This window comes from Gavialis gangeticus, unplaced genomic scaffold (assembly GCF_001723915.1).
Source record: "Gavialis gangeticus isolate Ggan-Ray unplaced genomic scaffold, GavGan_comp1, whole genome shotgun sequence".
Taxonomy (NCBI): Eukaryota; Metazoa; Chordata; order Crocodylia; family Gavialidae; genus Gavialis; species Gavialis gangeticus.
Window position 1 is genome coordinate 32,909,825 of NW_017729027.1, and position 21,822 is coordinate 32,931,646.

General features: G+C 44.1%; 1 protein-coding gene across 1 annotated transcript in view; it reads right to left on the reverse strand.

The window, feature by feature from the left end:
• Nucleotides 1-765: 765 nt before the first annotated feature.
• The window catches only part of PRIM2 (primase (DNA) subunit 2), a gene marked incomplete at its 5' end in the record, with an annotated part of 329,364 nt that continues 308,307 nt past the window's right edge, over nt 766-21,822 (reverse strand). The window contains one exon of the mRNA XM_019520338.1: nt 766-1,348. Coding sequence (XP_019375883.1) covers nt 1,121-1,348 — 228 coding nt within the window. The remainder of the gene's footprint in view (nt 1,349-21,822) is intronic.

The window sequence follows — 21,822 nt, forward strand, 5'->3', positions numbered from 1 at the left end:
AAGAGCTGTTGTGCTTAGCCTTTGCAAATCCTAAGGGTGCCTGTAGACACGTGGGGATGCTGCCATTACTTGAATCTGCTAGAGCGTGAAAATTAGCAAAGTCTAGCAGCTTCCGTCTCATGTATTAACATTCCCGTGCTTCAAAATGGCACTGCGGGCTCAGAGCCGCTCTAATTAAAGCATCCTCAGTGTTTCGTGCATTCAGCATCCTGCACTTCAAAATGGTGGTGGGAGCACCTTAACTAAATCTTGGTCAACAAGCTTTAATTAAAGCACCCACAGTGCCATTTTGAAGCACAGGGACGCTGAATACACGAGGCATAGATGCTGCTGGACTGTGCTAGTTAGTATGCTGTAGCAGACTCAAGTAATTATAGCACATCAGAGCAGCATCCCCAAATGTCTACAGGCACCCTTAGGATTTGCAAATGCTAAGCACAACAGTGCCAGATAGCCTTAAATATCAGACTTTGGTGCCTCAGCTCAGTATTACAGAAACTGGAATAACAACACTTCTCTGCTACCTCTGAGTAGGTTTGGATATGATAAACACATTTGAAAAAAACAAAGCACTCGCAGAGCACAATAAAGGGGGTATATAAAAAAGCTGTTAATGATTTGAATCTTTGCTGTCGAACCACAGACACATTTGAGCTATTTCCCATGTTCCCAAAGAAATACAAAGAATAATCTGTGCATAATATGTTTGTCCACAAGCATTACTTTAAAACTACAGCAGAAAAAAGAAAATATCACACAAGTTTGCACTTCTATATATGTTTATTAAGAAAGAATTTAAAAGAGATAAAAAATGAATGAAAAGTGGGAAAACAGGGTAAGCAAACAAAATGGTCACAAGCACAAAAACAAATTGAAAAAGTCCCAAAATATCCCACAAATGTAGGAACTAACTTGCTGTTCCCATTACCCAGACAGTGGGAAACTGTCTTTTAGGACAAGTGAATCCTGAATTACAAAGATGAGCACTGGATGTCATTTATGTATCTTATTTTCTTTTATAAGCCAACCCAGAATGTTACAAGCCTGTGTTTTCCAGGAAGCCAAGGAGCTTGCTCTATTTTATATAGAAAAAATAGGGAAACATAAAAATCAGAGCTTCTCAGTCTTCAGCGAAGTATTCATCCAGTCCCTCCAGTTCTGTATCTGCTTCATTGTTTGAAGTAGTAGTAGCTGAACTTGAATTTGTACTTTCCTGACTAGTGGGTTTTAGTTGAGAGCTTCCTGGATGACTCATTTCTTTCTTCAGTTCTCTACCACCACTTAACAGCTTCTGACTCTCCACAAAATACTGATTTGGATGATTCAAAGGGAACCCAATATCATCAACCTGAACGTGGAAAGAAAGAAACAAAGACATATAATACTGTATTTCAAAGGTCTTTAGTTCCATGCTAAATTATCACAATATGTAGTCTATCAGTGATTTAACTCATTTATCTCTTGTTGAAGAAAATGAAGACTTCCATTTGCAGATGCTAGCCTGATTCAAGACAATCATGTCATAGATTTATTCCCAACACACACATCCTTCTTCTATGTGCATGAATAAAATGGTATTATTGTATCATGGCAGAAATACAAATGAAAGTTAACTAAAACATGTGAAAGAGGGTATTAATGGAAACATATTTTATTATAAATCCACTAATTTACATAGCTCCTCCAATATGCTTCACATCAGCATTTCCTTATCTGGAGGACAGTGTTGAGACTAGTCCACTGTATATAGGGTTGAAGAGAACAGCAGCCACAAACAGAAGTTCAAGGAGTCAAGCTCATCTCCTTTCTGCTCAATGAATGCACCTGGAGCTGTAAGGGTGTGTGACCCAGTTCCCTAGAACTGTACTGAAAGCCCTTATCTCCATAAAGAGGCTTGTAAGCCTTCAGCTTATTAGGGAAAAAGGAAGAGAAACCACCATAATATGCGCTCTGTTTCATTTTTTAATTGCTTTCATGCTGAGCCCACATCATCTGTCAAATGATCATGGACTTTTGTTTGCAATTAAATCCTGTTAGTTAATTCTCTGACTGTTCAGCATGATTTGAAAAACAGTTTAAAAGCATCTCTCTGTTTATGGGCCATTAAATCTTAAGAGCAAGTTATTCAGACATTTATTCCACACTTCATTCAGATACTCTAAAGCACTCTTCATATGACTGCAAATATTTACAAATATCTACAAACAAGCAAGAAAGATTTCTGACAAACTCTTGTCTATAGTCATAGCATCTACTCTTGTTCATTAGCCCCTTTCAAGCCCCAGAAAAAGGATGGAAGAGTAGACAGCTCTTGCATGTTATTCTAAAGGTCACTACATGTAGGATCCGGTGGCCAAAGTGGGATAGCATGTTTTAAAGATAGTCCAAAAATCAAAGCCATTCCTCTGAAATGCTTTGCATCGAACAAACTCCCTTTGTAGTCTAGAGTAACGCTGTATGAGGACAGGGGCAAATCATTCAGGACTTACTAAGACAAAACCTAACGCTTCATCCATACACCGAGTTTTATTTCTGTACAGATCAAAGAGCACTGATATAATGTGCCTTCTTCATGAAACCCTGATAGGGATAGGGTTAATTTGTTCTAACTCCAGTGTTTACAGCATTTAAATTTGGAATATACTGTATAATTAACCTGAGGGTGAAAAGTTATGGATAACTGCTGTGAGCTCCTACTCCAGAAACAAAAGGTTACAAACCTCATACCAGGAACATACAATAAACAAGCTATTTTGGTTTCCTCCAAGGCCTCATCCTCAGCATTCTGAAATAAATGGGGCTCCAAAATGACCATCAGGCTGAAAATCTTGGAAAGAGGACCTGACATAACCATCTAACATGAAATGCTGATAAATCTCTGCTATTATCTTCTGACTTGTTTTCACTGTTATTTTAAGTTTCACTTGAGTCTTAACTACCTCAATCTGGGTCTGCTATTACCCATGCTTATATTTTCCATGAATGGAAGTTATTTTCCTACACAATCCAGTCTGAAGAAGAGACCCAATGAAAGCCTTTAAATCCAAATCTTTTCACTAACTCTACTGTACCCTCTGGATAACACTGCAAGCAACATTTTTTAATTCCTTTGTCTGTTTTTTAAAAATTAAAAAAAAGATATTGAAGTATTAGTTTGTATCAAAATGAAACACTGAAATTATATAGGTTGAGATTTTCAAAGATGATTAGGGAGTTTACCATACAGTTCCACTGATATTCAACTGAATGTCAGCTTAACTTTGAAAATTTCAAAGATAGCCTCCACACATGACCTTTTCTATTTTAAAAGTTACAGCCACTATTATAAAACTCCATGGGCTATAACTTGAACATTTCCATTATAAAGGATTTCTGCATGTTTACTTTATTAGATTCTTCTTTCAGGGTGAACAAGGGCTGGAATGGTATACTGTCAACTGATCAGTTATGGCACTTCAAGAAAAAATAAAATGACCCAGTTATTTCAGTTTTAAGACTCAGTGCATCCACTTGGTGTATTTTACAATAACTACATTTCCGCATGGATTTTGCTGCATAAAATTTTACTGCATCTGGCAAGAACAATAACCCTAGACGTTAAAGGCTTGCAAACAAAAGAAAGGAATGCATATTAATATATGCTTTTTTAACTTTTTGATTTTAACTCAGACATTTGATTTTAACTGTCACATTGCTCTAAAAATAATGTTGTCTAATGCTTTGTAGGTAAGGTAGCCATATGCCAATGTTAATAGTGACATTGATCATTCTTTCTTGAAGATTCTTCATGTCATCAAAAGTTAATCAGCAAGAAATATCAGACAAGCTAAATTTCTTGAGCAAGTTTATCTGTTTCATGTCACCACAAACTGTTTCATGACATATTGTAACTAATTTGGCCTGCATAGAGAAATAAAACTTTATTTCATGTACAGTAAAAAAAAAAAAAAAAGCTCTTAAACTCTATTGATCCAGAGTGAAGGGCATGTCACTTCAAACAGTTTTGTTTATTGCATCTAATAGATGATGATATCTCAAGCCTTTTCTTGGATGCAACACATTTTACACACATTGACCTTCACACACACACACTGGTCTCATATTTCTGCTGTAGCAAGTGTGGTTTTTAAAGGAATTGAGGCAATAGTGTTATAGCCATGGGATCTTTGAGGTTTTAAATCAAGAAGATTTCAATGACAGCTGATAATGAGGCAGCTGGTATTACAAAAATGCCATATGGAGCAATCATAGTGGTTAAGCAAATGATATTCAATAGTATCAATTAGCTATGGTTCATTTTCAAAAACTTTCATTTTGATCACAAAGGACAATGAAAAGCAAATCTACTTTTCCTGTTCCTATTAATAAGTATCAGAATATATACATTTATTTTCAGAACAGAGAAGGAAAAAAGGGATAGCTAAACAAAATTAGAAAAACAATGAAAAAGTGGTAAAATATCAGCATTTGCCAAGTCGTCATAAAGTAGACAGTAATTCCTGTAATTATAAGAGAAAATATTGGTTCTTGCATTTTAATGATAACTATTATAACTATTTACATCTGAAGCATTATCTATTAGAAAGGTTACTAAAAATTCTAGTCACATACATTGTATTTATATTTTTTTCAATATTTGATTTAAAAGGAACAGGCAAAGCTAGTAAAACATCCAGAGCTACTCAGGAATAATGAGTTTTAAAAAGGACACAATAATTTAGAAATAGTGAGCTCTTACATTACTGGCAGAAGCAATATTCATAAAATAAATTATATTCACATATGTAGTTCAGTAACAATTAAAGATTGCTTACTTCATTTCTCTATACACACTTAAAGGACTGGGAGATTAAATATGTGCTTAAATATATAAAAACATGAAGCTGATTTTTTTTGTTTAAAACCAATTTCAAAGCAACATTTTTATATAAATATGAAAAGCTGCCTGTAAATTTATCAATAATTCATGGTTGGTAACAGCATAGATTTTTGTTAATTTACTTGCCCATGTGTAGCTAATATGTGCAATTTATCTACCAAAGTAATATGGTTTTCTACATTTTTGAGCTATTGTCTGATTCCCTAATATAAAGTGAAATCTTCTGCAAGACAGCAGCCTGCATGCTCACTAGAGGCTTGTAACAAAATTTGACTGCAGAATTTTCTCAACATCCTGTCTGCATTGGGTATATTCCATTCCACATAGTGGCTGAGTAGTATTTTTCCAGCAACTTTTTTTTCTGTTGCAGTACTGGTCCCTGGGAACTGGAAGTAACAAAACTATCTTATCCCTACTCTTAATAGTCCCACTGTTGTTGTCCAAAGAGCATAGAGGAGCTAGTGGAAACTAAGCTTTACTGCTCTAAACTCCTCCTTACATGCTTAGTCTGAGATAGTCAGCAAAGTAGTTAGTTGTGCTAGTCTCAAGTTAGAGAAAAGACAGGGCAGAATGGCACAGTCTTTCTTGCCATGCTGCCCCGTCTTCTGTCTGAAGTACCTCAGTTCTCTTTGCTCCAAAACTATTCAGTCCTTTTAGGACCCATTCCTCTAACAAGCTTAATTCTGCAGTGTATATGTCGTTGCTCAAATTAACTACAACTCTCCAGATGCTGAGAGAAACTTGACTCTTAAGTTTCCTAAATAGCACTTCCACTTGTTTTGGGCAATGCTTCCCCAGGCTTTTTGCTCCAAAGTAGAATTAAATTAAGAGGAAATAAGATATGAACTGACTCACTGAGCAAAATTGGTAGGGTGGGCATTTATGAGCATTAAATTGCAAAACATTGTCCTTAAAGTAAGAGGATATATATAAATTGGTGTAACTATTGTAGGCTTACACCACCAGAAGGATCCTAAATTGTAGAAGTAACATCCACCATAAACAGCAAAGCACAGAAGTTTTTATCCAGTGGTACTGGGAACATAATCTTGGAGATTTGGAATACATTCACTTGAAGTTTCATGTCTTATCTTTTTTACTGAACAGTGCTGTCAACTCTGGGGCTTAGTAGCAGGGTGGTTAAGACATCTCACTACAGCTCCAGAGGCATGAGTTCATGCCCTGCGGTGCAATCACACCAAAGGGGTGGATTTGATGCAGCTAACCATGCAGCTGGGAGGAGCCAAAGTAGCCAGACATAATGCTAGATGCATCACTCCCACGTGTGCTGCTTGCTACAGAAACTGGTGCATCTTAAATCACCTCAGTCCAATGGGCAAACAGTTTTGAAAGGTTCTCTAACCTTGACCTTATTGTTGATTCCTGCGATTTTATCTCAAGTTTCACAATATGAAACTTGAGAAAGTTTGGCTGAGGGGTCGCACTCAGAGGGTAGTGGTGGATGGGTCATATTCAACCTGGGGGGAGGTGGGTAGCGGAGTCCCCCAGGGCTCGGTCCTGGGGCCTGCGCTGTTCAATTTCTTCATCAGCGATCTGGATGATGGGGTGGAAAGTAACCTGTTTAAATTCGCTGATGACACCAAAATCTGGGGGGAGGTGAGCACGCTAGCAGGGAGCGAGAGATTGCAGAGGGATCTGGATAGGTTACAGGGGTGGGCTAACAGGAACAGGATGCGTTTTAACACGGACAAGTGCAGGGTGCTGCACTTGGGCAGTAGGAACCAGCAGCACACTTATACAATGGGGAACTCCTTACTCGAGAGCACGGAGGCAGAAAGGGATCTTGGAGTCATTATTGACTCCAAGATGAACATGGGCCGACAATGCGAGGTCATGGTTGGCAAGGCTAACCGGACCTTGTCGTGCATCCACAGGTGCATCTCGAGTAGAGCCAAAGAGGTGATCCTCCCCCTCTATGCGACACTGGTCAGGCCACAGCTGGAGTATTGTGTCCAGTTCTGTGCGCCCCAGTTCAAGAGGGATGTGGACAATATGGAGAGGGTCCAGAGGAGGGCCACCCGCATGATCCAGGGACAACAGGGCAGACTCTACAGTGAGAGACTGCGGGACCTGAACCTATTCAGCCTCCACAAGAGAAGGCTAAGGGGGGACCTGGTGACTGTCTATAGACTCACTAGGGGGGACCAGAGGGGTTTGGGGGAGACGCTGTTTCCCCTAGCGCCCGCTGGCATAACAAGGAGAAATGGGCACAAGCTGTTGGAGAGGAGGTATAGATTGAACATCCGCAAAAACTACTTCACCGTTAGGGCGGCTAGGAGCTGGAACCAACTTCCAAGGGAAGTGGTGCTGGCCCCTACCCTGGGGGTCTTTAAGAAGAGGCTGGATGCCCACCTAGCTGGACTCGTTTGAGTCCCATTTCTCTTTTTGGGGTTTTTGTTGTTCTCCCGCCCTGGCGGGGGGTCGGGCTAGAAGATCTACTAGGTCCCTTCCGACCCTTAATCTATGAATCTATGAATCTATGAATATTTGATGCTTCTTTCTTAAAGACCCAGCTTCCATATTCAGGTGATTACAGCATAATCTCAATTCTCATTTAAGAAAAAATATCTGAAAGCTGCTGAGGAAAACTTGAAACCATGACCAAAGAGAAATGTAAAGGTTCAAAGCAAATAAAAAATAGAAAGGAAAAAGTGTTTTAAATTCCATTTGAAAGAATTTGCTTTGAATGATGGTGATGCTTGTAGCTACTGACAGCTTTTACATAAATATTTTTGTGGATAAAGGCATAGATAGGACAAGTCAAAGTAATTCGACTTCAGGAAAGCTGACTTTGACAAGCTCAGGAGCCTTGTTAGTGAGGCCCTAAAGGACCACAACCGAAAGGGGAGGGGAGTTCAGGATGAATGGTTGCTCTTCAAGGGAGCGGTCCTGGATGCACAAGCAAAGTCTATTCCATCTCGGAGGAAAGGCAGCAAAAGGGCACAGCAGCCCCCTGGCTCTGCAGGGAACTAGCAGATCTCCTGCATCTAAAAAGAAAGATCTACAAAGAATGAAGGACTAGATCCACCTCCACGGAGGAATATTCTGCACTGGTCCAGACCTGCAGGGAGCAAACCAGGAAAGCCAAGGCTGCAACTGAACTCCAACTAGCTACAAATATCAAGGACAATAAAAAGTCCTTTTTTTAGATATGTGGGGAGCTGGAGGAAAACCAAGGGCAACAGTAGACCCCTGCTAAACCAGATGGGATAACTGACAACCAACACCCAGGAAAAAACCAACTTGTTAAATGGGTATTTTGTGTCACATTTTCACCAGTCCCATGGAATGCCCCTGCCCATTACAGGATGGGAAGACCCAGTTTAGGGAGATTCCTTACCCTCCATCAATGCTGACCATGTGAAGGAACACCTTGAGAGGCTGGATACCTTCAAGTCAGCTGGCCCTGACAATCTACACCCCAGGGTACTCAAGGAGCTGGCTAGCATCATAGCTCAGCCCCTGGCATGGATCTTCAAGAACTCCTGGTGCTCTGGTGAAGTGCCTGAAGACTGGAAGACAGCCAATGTGGTGCCTAGCTTCAAGAATGGGAGAAGAGTGGATCCAGCAAATTACAAGCCCATCAGCCTGATCGCTATCCCAGGGAAGGTTTTAGAAAAGATTATCAAAGAGGCCATTCTTAACAGACTGGCCGATGGCAACGTCCTGAGGGATAGCCAGCACAGGTTTGTTGTGGGTAGGTCTTGCTTGACTAATCTTATTTCCTTTAACGACCAAGTGACCTATCACCTGGACAAGGGAGAAGAGATTGAGGTCATATATCTTGACGTCAAAAAAGCCTTCAATCTGGTATCCAGTGATCACCTCTTGGTGAAACTGGCTAACTGCGGTCTTGGCCTCACCATGATCCACTAGCTGGGGAATTGGCTCCATGCTCAGACCCAGAGGGTGGTGGTTGACAGAAATCAATCGTCGTGGTGAGCTGCGACCAGTGGGGTCCATCAAGGCTCTGTCCTTGGGCCTATACTATTCAACATCTTCATTAATGATGTGGACATTGGTATCAGAGGCAGACTGGCCAAGTTTGCCAATGACACCAAACTTTAGGGTAAAGCATCCACACCTGAGGACAGGAGGGTGATCCAGGCTGACCTTGATAGGCTCAGGAAATGGGCAGATGAGAACCTGATGCTGTTTAATACCAAAAGATGCAAGGTAGTCCACCTTGAGAAGAAAAACCTGCAGCATGCTTATAGGCTCAGCAGTACTACGCTGGCTAGCACTATGGATGAAAGGGACTTGGGGGTCATGATCGACCACAAAATGAACATAAGCCATCAGTGTGATGCTGCAGCTAGTAAAGCAAGCAAAATGCTGGCTTGCATCCATAGATGCTTCTCAGGCAAATCCCAGGACGCCATTCTCCCATTGTACTTGGCCTTGGTGAGGCCGCAGCTGGAGTACCGTGTTCAGTTTTGGGCTCCACAATTCAAAAAGGATGTGGAGAAGCTTGAGAGAGTCCAGAGGAGAACCATACGCGTGATCAGAGGTCAGGAAAACAGACCTTACAATGACAGGCTGAGAGCCATAGGACTCTTCAGCCTGGAAAAGCGCAGGTTCAGGGGCAAGCTGGTGATCAGTTGAAAGTTTATCAGGGGTGCTCACCAGGATCTGGAGGAACATTTCTTCACCAGAGCGCCCCAAGGGATGATGAGGTCGAACAGTTATGAACTCCTCCATGACCATTTCAGGCTGGACATAAGGATGAACTTGTTTACTGTCTGAGCCCCCAAGGTTTGGAATAGACTGCTGCCAGAGGTGGTTCGAGCACCTACTTTGAACACCTTCAAGAGACATTTGGATGTTTATCTTGCTGGGATCCTATGACCCCTCCTGTCTTCCTGCCCCTGGGGTAGGTGGGCTGGACTCGATGATCTTCTAAGGTCCCTTCCAGCTTTAATGTCTATGCAATCTATGAAATCAATGAAATTTTTAACTAAAGACTTCACCAGGAATACAGACATGTCACCAGACACTTGAAACTCATAATCAAATATATTATCCTTCAGGTATGTTCTCTTCTTCAGGTTGGGTGGAAACACACTACAAAGGCTGAGAGGGAAGATAGAGAAAGAATTGTTTCCAACAATAAAGAACAGACAGTGTATTATCAGTAGACATACTGGTTAGGGCCCTGGCATACATTAAAGGTTCCATGAGAACCAATCCCTGATCCCAACAATCATACTTTCTGCCATGCTACACAGAATCAGGGATCAGATCCCAATTATGCTCCTTTTATTTGCCAGTAAAGGGGGAGTTTCAGACCATGACTCCAAACTCCCCACTCATTGGTAAGTTAAAAACTGGATGCCTGCAGTCCAGCGTGATCTGGAGTTGGGGTGGACAATCACCTGATTGTTGGCGTGGCCCCAGGGCCAGGACTCTGATCAGGCAGCATGGGCCAAGTACCTTAGCCACACCTACAGTAAGCCTCAGCTAATCAACTCTGTCCCACTTTTGGAGTAGCAAGCATCCTGATTGGCTGCTGGTGCTGGGAGTCTACCTATCCATTTAAACACCAGCTGGGCCCCTGGGGTCACAAACCAGACAACAGTTCTGCTGTGGCAAACTTCCTGGCTCCTGACTCCAGTTTGGTTCTGCTCTTCGACTTCACCCTATGGATAATCCCTCAGATTGGTACTTGGCATCTGATCCCCAGATTCTGACCCTGGACTATGTTGTGGACTCTGCCCCTGGATTTCCCTCTGGTTTTAGTAATATTGGCTCCAGGCCAGCCCCAGGCCCCTGCTCTCCCTCACTGGTCTAACAATTATGCCAACTACCTATGTCCTGGTCCCCAGTGCAGTGTACACATGCCACACATTCAATTTAAGCAGCCATACAAACCAGCCATAAAAATGTTCATTTTATGGCACCTTAGATTGGGTGCACATGTAGCACTCTTGCCATTTATGCCACAACTAACATGTTAATTGCAGCATAAATGTAACATGTAGGGGCCCCTTACATCCGTGTGTGTGTATGTGTACATGCATGTGTAAGCCATGTATATTTGTGAAACTGGAACTGAAGACAATGCAGCCGAAGCATCAAACATCTATTCCTATAGTACAAAAATTATTTAATTTCCAGTTGATAGTTTGTTATTGATGATAGTGATTTTGATAATGTTTGTATTTTGGGCTAGACTGACTTTCTCTCTGTATTTGACTAAACATACCTGATCACAAGCTTCAAGTATCTGATGCTATTTCTGTGTTCCTGGTAAAGTTCTTATATATAAAATACCCCACAGAAACACTGTAAAAATTACAGTAGTACAAGATTATACTGTCTAACAATACTTGAAACTTTATGGAATTAAAGCCATTTAATCCCTTTTCACAGGCCATTAAAGAAGAAAAGATATTTCAAAGCAGCAATTCTCTGAACAGCCTATACAGAGTCCATTAAGCCATTCTTTTTGCAATGCAATAAAGATTGAACTATTAATTTCACCAAAAAAAAGAATTATCTAATTAACTAAAAATTTAAACTACTAGAATGGGCTTCATATCCCAGTAGATTAAAGCATTATACCCATGTACTACAGAAGACAGTTTCTTTCCTCATCCTGCTGCTTAGGAGAAAAATAAATCTTGTACCTTGGAACAACAAAATAAGTAAAAAATTTAAATATAGGGCAAAACAAGTAAAATTTTAACCAACCTATGACCTTTAATAGATAACATACATAGTGGGTGTCCCCATACCCAGAGCACATGGGGGCTGACCTTTGTTCTGATGCTTGGCATTAGAATTGCTGCTTAGAAAGAATTCCCACCAGTAAATTTCCAAAGCTGAAAAACACTAACAATATAGATGTTTGGGTCTTGGGTTGAGTGGGGACTCACTGCACAAAATGAGGAGTTGAGCCACTAGAGATAAATCATTAGTATAAGACCTGCTACCAGAGGTGGTAACTTTTGTAGCAACTAAGTTCTTGCAGGTAAAACAGCTTGTGACACAAGAAGTAACATTTTGTGACCTTCCTGACCATCCCACAACTGACCATACTTATATGCTGACTTAAAGAAAAAAGTCTAGATTTTAATGGGGGCATATCTCATGTTTTACCAGTGATTAAGTGAAACTTTCCTGCTTGTTCTGCAAATAAAACAGGAGCCCTATGCCTTTTGTAAAACGTATTCAGGTTCCGTGCCACTGACTCTGGTCTGGGCTCAGTGATGGTTGTTTCTGCAAGGTATAGTGAAAAACCAGACAAACAGCTGCCCACATACCAGCTGGACTTAGTGTTATTGAAGTTGCTTAACTCTTGGTGTAGCTCTTGGCTACACAGCGGCTAGGGTTTCTGCAGCCTGCCTTTGCTATGTCTGAAGAGAAGGGAGAAGCAGAGTTCCTCTCCTTTAAACTCCTCCCAAAGTCAAATATGTTTTAAATGTTTAGTCTAGTAGTTTTAAAAGCCACAAGAAAAAACTATTATGTGTGTCACACACAGAGGCTGAGAATTCTGGAGAGTCCTGAAGCCCGGGCACAATGATAATGAAGACAGTAAAGACCATCTGACATTGAAGAACTGTGATGTGATGATAGTTCAATTTCACAATTCATCTTCATTAAAGATAGAACATTATTTCACCATAAAACCTTCTAAGTAGAGTGTGCTGCTTTAATGAATGACATGCATTGTTGTAACAAGCTGTAGTTACCTATACCTTTTCATTCCCCCAATTCTCCCATTTTCCTAAACTTTTATGTACTCTTTTAAGATCAACCATACATACATCTTGCAGTGTCACTGTTTAATGAACTGCACTCCCAGCACGTCAGTTTAGGAGGTAAAGGGTCAGAAAAACAAATTCAGCCCTTATACAGCTCTTCAGAGCATTATACTTAATACTGTCAAATCTGGTTAAATCCTTTTCTCTTTTCCCCCACTGTGAATGTAAGTGAACTTGGTGCTCATGAAACACAAAAGTTTATCCAATGTGGAAACAGAGGTCACAATTTAGCCACTGGAGATGTGCAGTGTTGAGATAATAAAGGATGGCACACAGCCTATCTTGAAAGGGTTATTTTCACTAACCACTGAAGTGTCAGCAGTGCCTTGAAAAGCTAAATGTCCTTCAATGGGACTTAAAAACCCGAGGGCTCCTACACACATGGGAGCCTGCTGGAGCACGGAAATTGATGTTCTCTGGCAGCCTCATGCGTCATGGGTATCAGCACTGCCATGTCTCCATGATTACAAAATGGCAGCGTTGTGCTTTGAAAGGCGCACAGGTGTGCTTCTGGGCCCAGCGTGTGAGTTAGCATGGGAGTTTGCGCAGGAGGGCGAGCAGGAGGGCCCGAGGCCATGCCTGCGAACCCCCTAGGGTAGGCAGTCCCAGCTGCAGCCAGCCTACCAGCAGCATCATGCGGATGGGCACACGCTGCACCCTGAGGGGTCTGTGGCCCCCCTCCCCCCGGCACCTCAGAGGCCTCCACCCAGACAGAGCCCATGGTTCCGGGCTCCACACAGATGGAGCCCCTGGCTCTCAGCTGCGGGGGGGCTGCCTGACATTTTTTCAGGCTCTGGGGTCCAGGAGCATAGCCACCTCCCCTTGTGAGTTCTGCTCCCTTTTGGGGTCTCTGACACGCCAGCTGGAGGAGCTCCAGGCCGCAGTCCAGAGACTGCATGCCATCAGGGATGGTGAGCAGGAGACAGATTCCTACTGCCAGGCCCTTCTTCCCCTGGAGGTGGAGGGTAGATCACAGTCACCCTCCAGGACAAGGGAGGACTCGGGGACCTCCCATTCTGTCCAGCCAAGGGGTTGGACCAAGGTGGTCAAGGGCCCCAAGGCCCACTGCACAAGGTCCCTTCCCTGCTGGAGCTTTGCAACAGATACAATCTTCTTCCAGCCCCAGCAGAGCCTGCCAAGCTGCCAGCTCCTGCAAGCAACACAGGCACATTTGTAGCTACTGCCCCTGGTGCTGGCTAGCACTATGGAGAAGAGGGACTTGGGGGTCATGATTAACCACAAGATGAACATGATCCTTCAATGTGATACTGCTGCTAGTAAAGCAAGCAAAATGCTGGCTTACATCCATAGATGTTTCTCAAGCAAATCTCAGGACGTCATTCTCCCATTGTACTCAGCCTTGGTGAGGCCACAGCTGGAGTACTGCATCCAGTTTTGGGCTCCAGAATTCAAGAAGGATGTGGAGAAGCTCGAGAGGGTGCAGAGGAGACCCACACACATAATCAAACGTTAGGAAAACAGACCTTTTGAAGAGAGGCTGAGAGCCGCTAGGTCAGAGGAGGGGCAGACTGAAGTGCTGTGGATCCATATACAAGGGGGCCAGGGGGAAAGAGACTTAACGGCAGGGATTTACTACAGGCCACCCAACCAGGGGGAAGAGCTGGACCAGGAATTCTCAGGTCAGCTCGCAGAGGCAGTTAAGTCAAGGGACGTGGTCATCACAGGTAACCTAAACTACCCAGGCATCTGCTGGGAAGAGCAGTCAGCCAGGTCTGACCACTCACAAAGGTTCCTAGCTGAGTTACAAGACCTCCATCTAACCCAGCAGGTACACAGTCCCACCAGGGGAAATGCCCTGTTAGACCTGGTCCTGGCCATGGGCAAAAACCTGGTGAGTAGACTGCGGGTTCTCGACCACCTGGGCGACAGCCATCATCACCTACTGGAATTCACCATCCAGCACAGGGTGTCAAAGGCCTGCAGCAAGGCAGCAGCCCTAGACTTCAAGAGGACAGATTTCAGTGACCTAAGGAGACTTGTTGGGGAGGCACTGAGGTCCCAAACGGGAGGGGAGTTCAGCATCCAGGAAGAGTGGTCATTCCTTAAGGAGACGATCCTCCAAGCCCAAAGGGTGACAATCCCCACGCGGATCAAAGGGGGCAAGAGTGCTCAAAAGCCCCCATGGCTCACCAAAAGCATCCTGGAAGGTCTCAAAGCTAAAAAGGAGGCGTACACACAATGGAAGGGAGGGGCCATCACCAAGGAAGATTATACCTCCATTGCTCAAGACTGTAGTGGGGCTGTTAGGAAGGCTAAGGCGGAGATGGAACTGGGACTAGCAACCCAGATCAAGGATAACAAGAAGTCCTTTTTTAAATACAATGGGGGTAAAAAGAAAGTACCAGGTAACGTAGGGCCTCTGTAGGATACGCTAGGAAATCTGGTGGTCATCCCAGACGACAAAGCTAACCTCTAACAATTCCTTTGCCTCCATCTTTTTGAGCAGGGACTGGGGCATCCCCCACACTGGGATCCCCGATAGACTCAGGGCAGGCGCTGCCAGGCCCAGGGTCAGTGAGGACCTAGTCAGGGAACTTCTCATGGGAATAGGCCCATGTGTTTAAATCAGCAGGTCTGGACAATCTCCACCCCAGAGGTCACTGCAGGACCCCTGGCACAGCTTTAAGAGCACTCATGGTGCTCTGGTGAGGTGCCGGAGGACTGGAAAAAGGCCAATGTGGTCCCCATTTTCAAAAAAGGGAGGAAGGAAGACCCAGAGAACTACAGGCCTATTAGTCTTACCTCAGTCCTGGGGAAGCTCTTTGAGAAAATTATCCAGGAGAACATTTGTGAAGGACCAGAAGGGGAGATTATGCTTAGGGGCAACCAACATGGGTTCAAACGAGGCAAGTCCTGTCAGACCAACCTGGTGGCCTTCTACGACCAGGTCACAAAATCCTTGGACACAGGTGTCATGGTGGACATAGTCTTTCTGGACTTTAGGAAGGCCTTCGATACAGTCTCTCACCCCATTCTCATTAAAAAATTAGGTGACTGTGGCATCGATGCCTATGCAGTCAAATGGGTCGCAAATTGGCTGGAGGGCTGCACCCAGAGAGTGGTGGTGGATGGGACTTTTTTGACCTGGAGGTACGTTGGCAGTGGGGTCCCCCAGGGCTTGGTCCTCGGGCCCACATTGTTCAACATCTTCATCAGTGATTTCAACAAGGGGGTGAAAAGCACCTTGTTCAAATTCATGGATGACACTAAGATGTGGGGAGAAGTGGGCACACTGGAGAAGAGGAACAGACTGCACCTAAATCTAAACAGGCTACAGGGGTGGGTGGATGAGAACAGGATAGGATTCAATACTGACATGTGCAAGGTACTGCACCTAGGGAGGAAGAACCAGCAGCATACCTACAGGCTGGGGAACTCCCTTCTCATCAGCACAGAGGCAGAAAAGGATCTTGGAGTCATTACTGATTCCAAAATGAACATGGGCTGCTAGTGTGAAGATGCAGTCAAGAAAGCTAACCACACCTTGTCATTCATCCACAGATGCATCACGAGCAGGTTCAAGGAGGTGATCCTCCCCCTCTATGCGACACTGGATAGGCTGCAGTTGGAGTACTGTGTCCAGTTCTGGGCGCCGCACTTCCAGAGGGATGTGGATAGCATTGAGAGGGTCCAGAGGAGGGTCACTCACATGATCAGGGGGCAGCAAGGCAGGCCCTACGAGCGGAGGCTACGGGACCTGAACCTGTTCAACCTCCGCAAGAGAAGGCTGAGAGGGGATCTGGTGGTGTTTACAAACTGGCCAAGGGGGGCCAGCAGGCTATGGGAGAGTTCCTGTTCCCCCAAGCACTACCGGGAGTAATGAGGAATAACGGCCATAAGTTGACTGAGAGTAGATTCAGGCTAGATATCAGGAGGCACTACTTCACAGTCAGAGAGGCTAGGAGCTGGAACCAGCTTCCAAGGGAAGTGGTGCTCGCTTCTACCCTGGGGGTCTTCAAAAGGATAATCACCTAGCCAGGGTCGTTTGACCCCAGGATTCTTTCCTCCTCATGGCAGCGGGTTGGACTTGATGATCTGCTCAGGTCCCTTCCGACCCTACCAACTATGAAACTCTTCAGCCTGCAAAAGCACAGGCTCAGGGGTGATCTGGTGGCCACCTATAAAAGTTTATCAGGGGTGCTCACCAGGATCTGGGGGAACATCTGTTCACCAATGGATGACAAGGTTGAACACTCACAAACTCCTCCATGACCATTTCAGGCTGGACATAAGGAAGAACTTCTTCACTGTCCAAGCCCCCAAGATTTGGAATAGACTGCCACTGGAGGTGGTTCAAGCACCTACTTTGAACGCCTTCAGGGGACATCTGGATGTTTATCTTGCTGGGATCCTATGATCCCTGCTGACTTTTTGCCCCTGGGGAAGGGGGCTGGAGTTGATGATCTTCCGAGGTCCCTTCCAGCCCTAATGTCTATGAAATGTATGAAATTAAACACATCCAATGAGCTTTAGTTCAAAGTGCCCTGCTGCCATTTTTTCAGCGTGGGGATACGTGGCAACACTGATACACATGATATGCAGCACTTTTAATTAGTGCAGCTCACTAATTAAAGTGCCTGGTGCCAGGTCCGAAATCACATGTAAAAATGCCCTTAGGCTGCTGACAGACTGGGGGGGGAGAGGGGTGTTAGCACTTTACCAGAAGCAGAAACACTTTAGTTCAACCTGGCTACCCAGCATATGTATCAACTGGGTGCTTTAGTGGGGCTTTTTGGGGCTTTTATCTACAACTGCATCAATAAGCTATTAGATAAAAGCACCAAAAAACTTTGCTGAAGCATGTGATCTATACAGAGACTGAGCAAGCTAGGTCAAATTAATGCAATGCCTCTTCTGGGCATGTGCTGTGTTTGGTGCAGGGGCACACAGAGCTTAAAGTAAAGCACTGTTTGGTTTTCTTTTTTCACACCTATAAGCAGTTGTAGTCACTTAGGTGCTTTTGAAAATATGGCTTATCAGAGGACGACATTCAAAACAATTATATTTTCAAATTTTTACATGAAAAATAATTTTTGTTCATATATTTAAAAATCAGGAATGAATCTAAAATGCAACATGCCTAAAAATTTAAATAATCACGGCTTTCCTGTAATTATGAAGGCAGTTTTTATGCTGTAAAAACCTAGGAACAAAAATTTGCACAGGGATCAATAAATCAATCCTACACAGGCTAATGAACAACTTTCAGGCTGCACTTTAATTAATGTTAAATCACACTGAATTTGGATAGCTAACCTAGAAATGAAAGGCTTTGTATCCTTCTAAACAAACAAGTACCCACAAAAACAATTTTAAATTAGCAAACAGCACACAACATCAGTGACTCAAGTAACTATAAACTGATTCAGCGCTGCTGTGTTCTCTCTTGACAAGCAACTCAGGTCCCAGCACACACTTATCCTAACATCATCACAAAATGTATACCAGAATTACACAGCACTTGGTTATGTTTTAAAACAGTGCTATCACAATTTTAGCCCCACAGGCCAGACGAATGGTGCAGGGTTGATCCATGTGCTGGATAGGGCCCTGTGCTGCCATCAAATGCCAAAGTTGAAGCATAGGCATCAAGCCATTTCCACCAGCCAGAGTCCAATCCTAGCCAGGCAGAGGCAGTACAGGACCCCAGGGCCAAATTCCCATGACACAGAAGCAGCATGGAGTAACGTGATGCCCCATCCAGCTGGGACTGGTCTCCAGGGGCTCGCTCTGCCCCTGTGTGCCAGGACCAACACTGCCTACATGCCCTATCTAGCACACAGAGCTATAGCCCACAGCGCTCCACACAGGATCCATGGGGAGTCCCCTGGGACAGATGTCATGGCACTGGGAGTTGCATCTGGCCTGCACACCAGGGATTGAGCATGAATATTTTAGCCTATTTTAAAGTGTTTGCTGTATACATCAGCAAAGCTAAACCAACAAGTCCCTCCAGTAGAGATGCAGCTTATACCAGGAAACAAGTTCTCCTGCTGCTATGGTATAAACCAGTAACTGTCTACGTGAGAGTTTTCCCTGGCATAGACTAACCAGTTTCACATTCCTAATATACCTATGCCAACAAAACTCTGAATTATAGATTAAGACCAGAACTGTTATTTAAATGACAAAATACACTTAACATTTTAATAATACCAGTTCCAGAGGAGCAGAATGGACCAGTTAGGGACTGGTGTTGGATCTGACAGATCTAGAAGGCAAGCCGTTACTCAGCATCAACTTTAATATATTATCTTGGGTGAAACACTTGTCATCTCTGGGCCACTTTTAGACTGAATTATAATAATACTTACTCACCGCTCAGAGGAATTGTGAGGATTAACATACTGAAGGGTTCAAGTCCTCAGATCAGGGGCAGGCAATTATTTTGGCTGGGGGTTGTTACCGAGGTTTGACAAGATGTTGACAGGTGCCCCACCCCCCAGTCACCATCTCGGACACAGAAGTCCCACCCCTTAACCCCTGACCTTTGCTACCAGAAGTCCCACCCTTTGTCACCAAAAGTATTCCTTTCAGCAAGGGGGTTTGTCATCTCCAAATCAGAAAAATGTCTAATTATATTCTTAAAAAAATCAAATATTTACTAACTATAACATCCATTAATTTGATTGCCAAAAACATTTTTGTCCTGATTTACTTGTGTTTGCATAGTGTACATGGAGGTGATTGTATAATACCTTAAAATGACGTCTTACTCTTGTATATTATGGCGGGGTGGGGGTTTGCGTAGGGGATGGGTATAGGTTTGTTAAGCGTTATAAGTGCGTGGGTAAGCGGGGTGTGGGGGAAGATATGGGTGTGTGGAAGGTGGATAGGTGTGGGTCTGTATGGGTGTGGCAAGGCATTTTTGGGTGCCTGCCACTTTAAGGCTAGGAGCAGGCAGCTGACAGGTGCAAGACAGCTCGGATTAGGCCGCCATTTAAGTCTAGGCAAACAGGGCACGGGCAGCAGTTTGCTGCAAGCAGTCAAAGAAGTAATAACTTCCGGCTGAGCTGCTGCTCAGGAACATCTTGGAGGTAAGAGCAGGAACTGAGGTGGCAGGAGGCTCCTGGTCCAGGGCATGACCTGAAACTGCACCCTGCTGGGGAAGGGTAGCCTGGTAGGACTCCCTTTGGCGAGGGAGTCCTCAAGAAATGTAAAGCCAGTTACTTCCCTGGTGAAAGGCAGTTAGGGGCACCTTAACTCCAGCCCCCACCACCTGGTCCGTTATTGTGAGGGCAGGGGTGAGAGGCACCTGAGCCCATAGGGGTGTAAGACCCAGGAGCTGGAGCCAGGCACACTTACAGAGAAGTACCTGAACCCAAAGAGGGTGCAAGATGGCAGGCCCTAGTGAGAGGGCAGAACTGAAGCCAGGCACACCTAGAGAGAGTGTGATGGCCAGAACCAAAAGGGTTAATGAGCAACTCATAGCAAAAAAAGGATCTGCTTTTTGAGTATCTGGTAAAAGCACATAATAAATATTGGCTAGGACAAAGCTTATGAAACTGTTTCCCGCAGACACATCCTGTCTGTCAGAAGCATAAGCATAACGTTATATTTAACTGTTTGTACTGATCATATGACTAACATGAGTTTCAAAAAGCAGAACTAAAAAATAAAACTGCAAGCTTAGCTGATTTAATAAATTTTTGCTTAAAGGTCAGTAAGACTGACAAACCTAACCACAAGGTATAATTAACACATTTCAAAAAAATTCTAAGTAGGTTGAACTTGGGCAGGAAAAATGCTAATCTCAGACCCCAAAGTGATGTGGTGTGATTTGCTTATTGGGTAAACCCAAGCTTAGGCAGTAACCTATTATAATCATTTCTAACACCTTTTAACCCCATAGGGTAACAGCTGTAAGGTAAGATAGTGAGTGGCTCTAAAGCCAACGGATTAGCATAGGACAGGATATCAAGGAACATGCACGTTAGGTGACCAGTAGGAAGGACAGAACAGAATGGTCATTGCTGTTCTAAGCCCGGACTCCAGACTCCCAGTGAGCGAGGACCAGATCCTGACTAAGGAACCCTCCCCGGTGCTCCCTCCAACAGTGTGGATCGGGGACGCCTGACTTCACTGGATCAACTTGACGTGTACCTAACACTGAGGGACTATCGATAAGTTGCTAACCAAGTGGAAACTCTTTGTCAATTGGTTGTCTGTTTTTATTATCACTGCCAATTTTTAACTTTTATTGTTATGTCTGTTTATTAGCTTAACATTTCTATTAACTGTTATACGTGCAAACTATATTTTTTGCTGCTTAAACATATTTATTGTTGTTATTTTGCTGTTATAGGTAAAATTTATTTTTACTGTTATAAGTAAAACTTGTCTTTCCTTCACTTTCAACTCAACCTCCTCAATCCTGAACCAAACAGCCCAGTGGCTGATACAATTACAGCACTCAGTCAGCCTGCAACTAAATTGATACACTCACAGTGCCCAACTGGCCTGTGACAAGAGAGGCACTTGAGACTACACGGTTGTATGACCCTGGGGCCCCAGTGTAGGGGCAGAGTGTTGGCCCAGGGAAGGAGTGGAGTGGTCTGGTGAGGAGCTAGAGGCAGATTCAGTCCAGACTTTGGTAAACTGCCCAGCCACGCTGCAGATAAGGGTCATGGGAGAGACCCAAAAGACTGCGCCAGGGCTGGCCAAGGAGTGGAGAGTTAAGCCTGATGGCCTATGTGGTCACTCAGAGGGAGCAGGGAAGGGCGTATGTGGTCCAGAAACAGGGCAGCATAAGAGAGGCCTGGTGAGAGTGGGCAGTGTTTCAGAGGCCCCAGTGCAAGGGGGTGGCGTGAGTGTGGCCCTGAATGGGGCAGTATGTAAGAGGCCTAACAACATACTGAGTCTGGCCTGGCCTTAAGCCCACAGACATGGGCCACAGTGTACAGACAGTATGGATCTGTGGATAGTGCCTCCTGTCATCAGGGCATTATAATGGGTAGCCTCCCATTTAGAACACCAATTTATTAAACCAGCAAGTAGTGGGAGGTGAGACTGGGCAGACTGCCCCATACAGACAGGTGGGAGGGTCGAGTTTAAGACCCGGCCCTGAACTTGCGCCCTGCCACAATGGGGTTAGGGGGTGTGGGTGTGTCTGGCATGAGGGAGCATGTGCAAGTG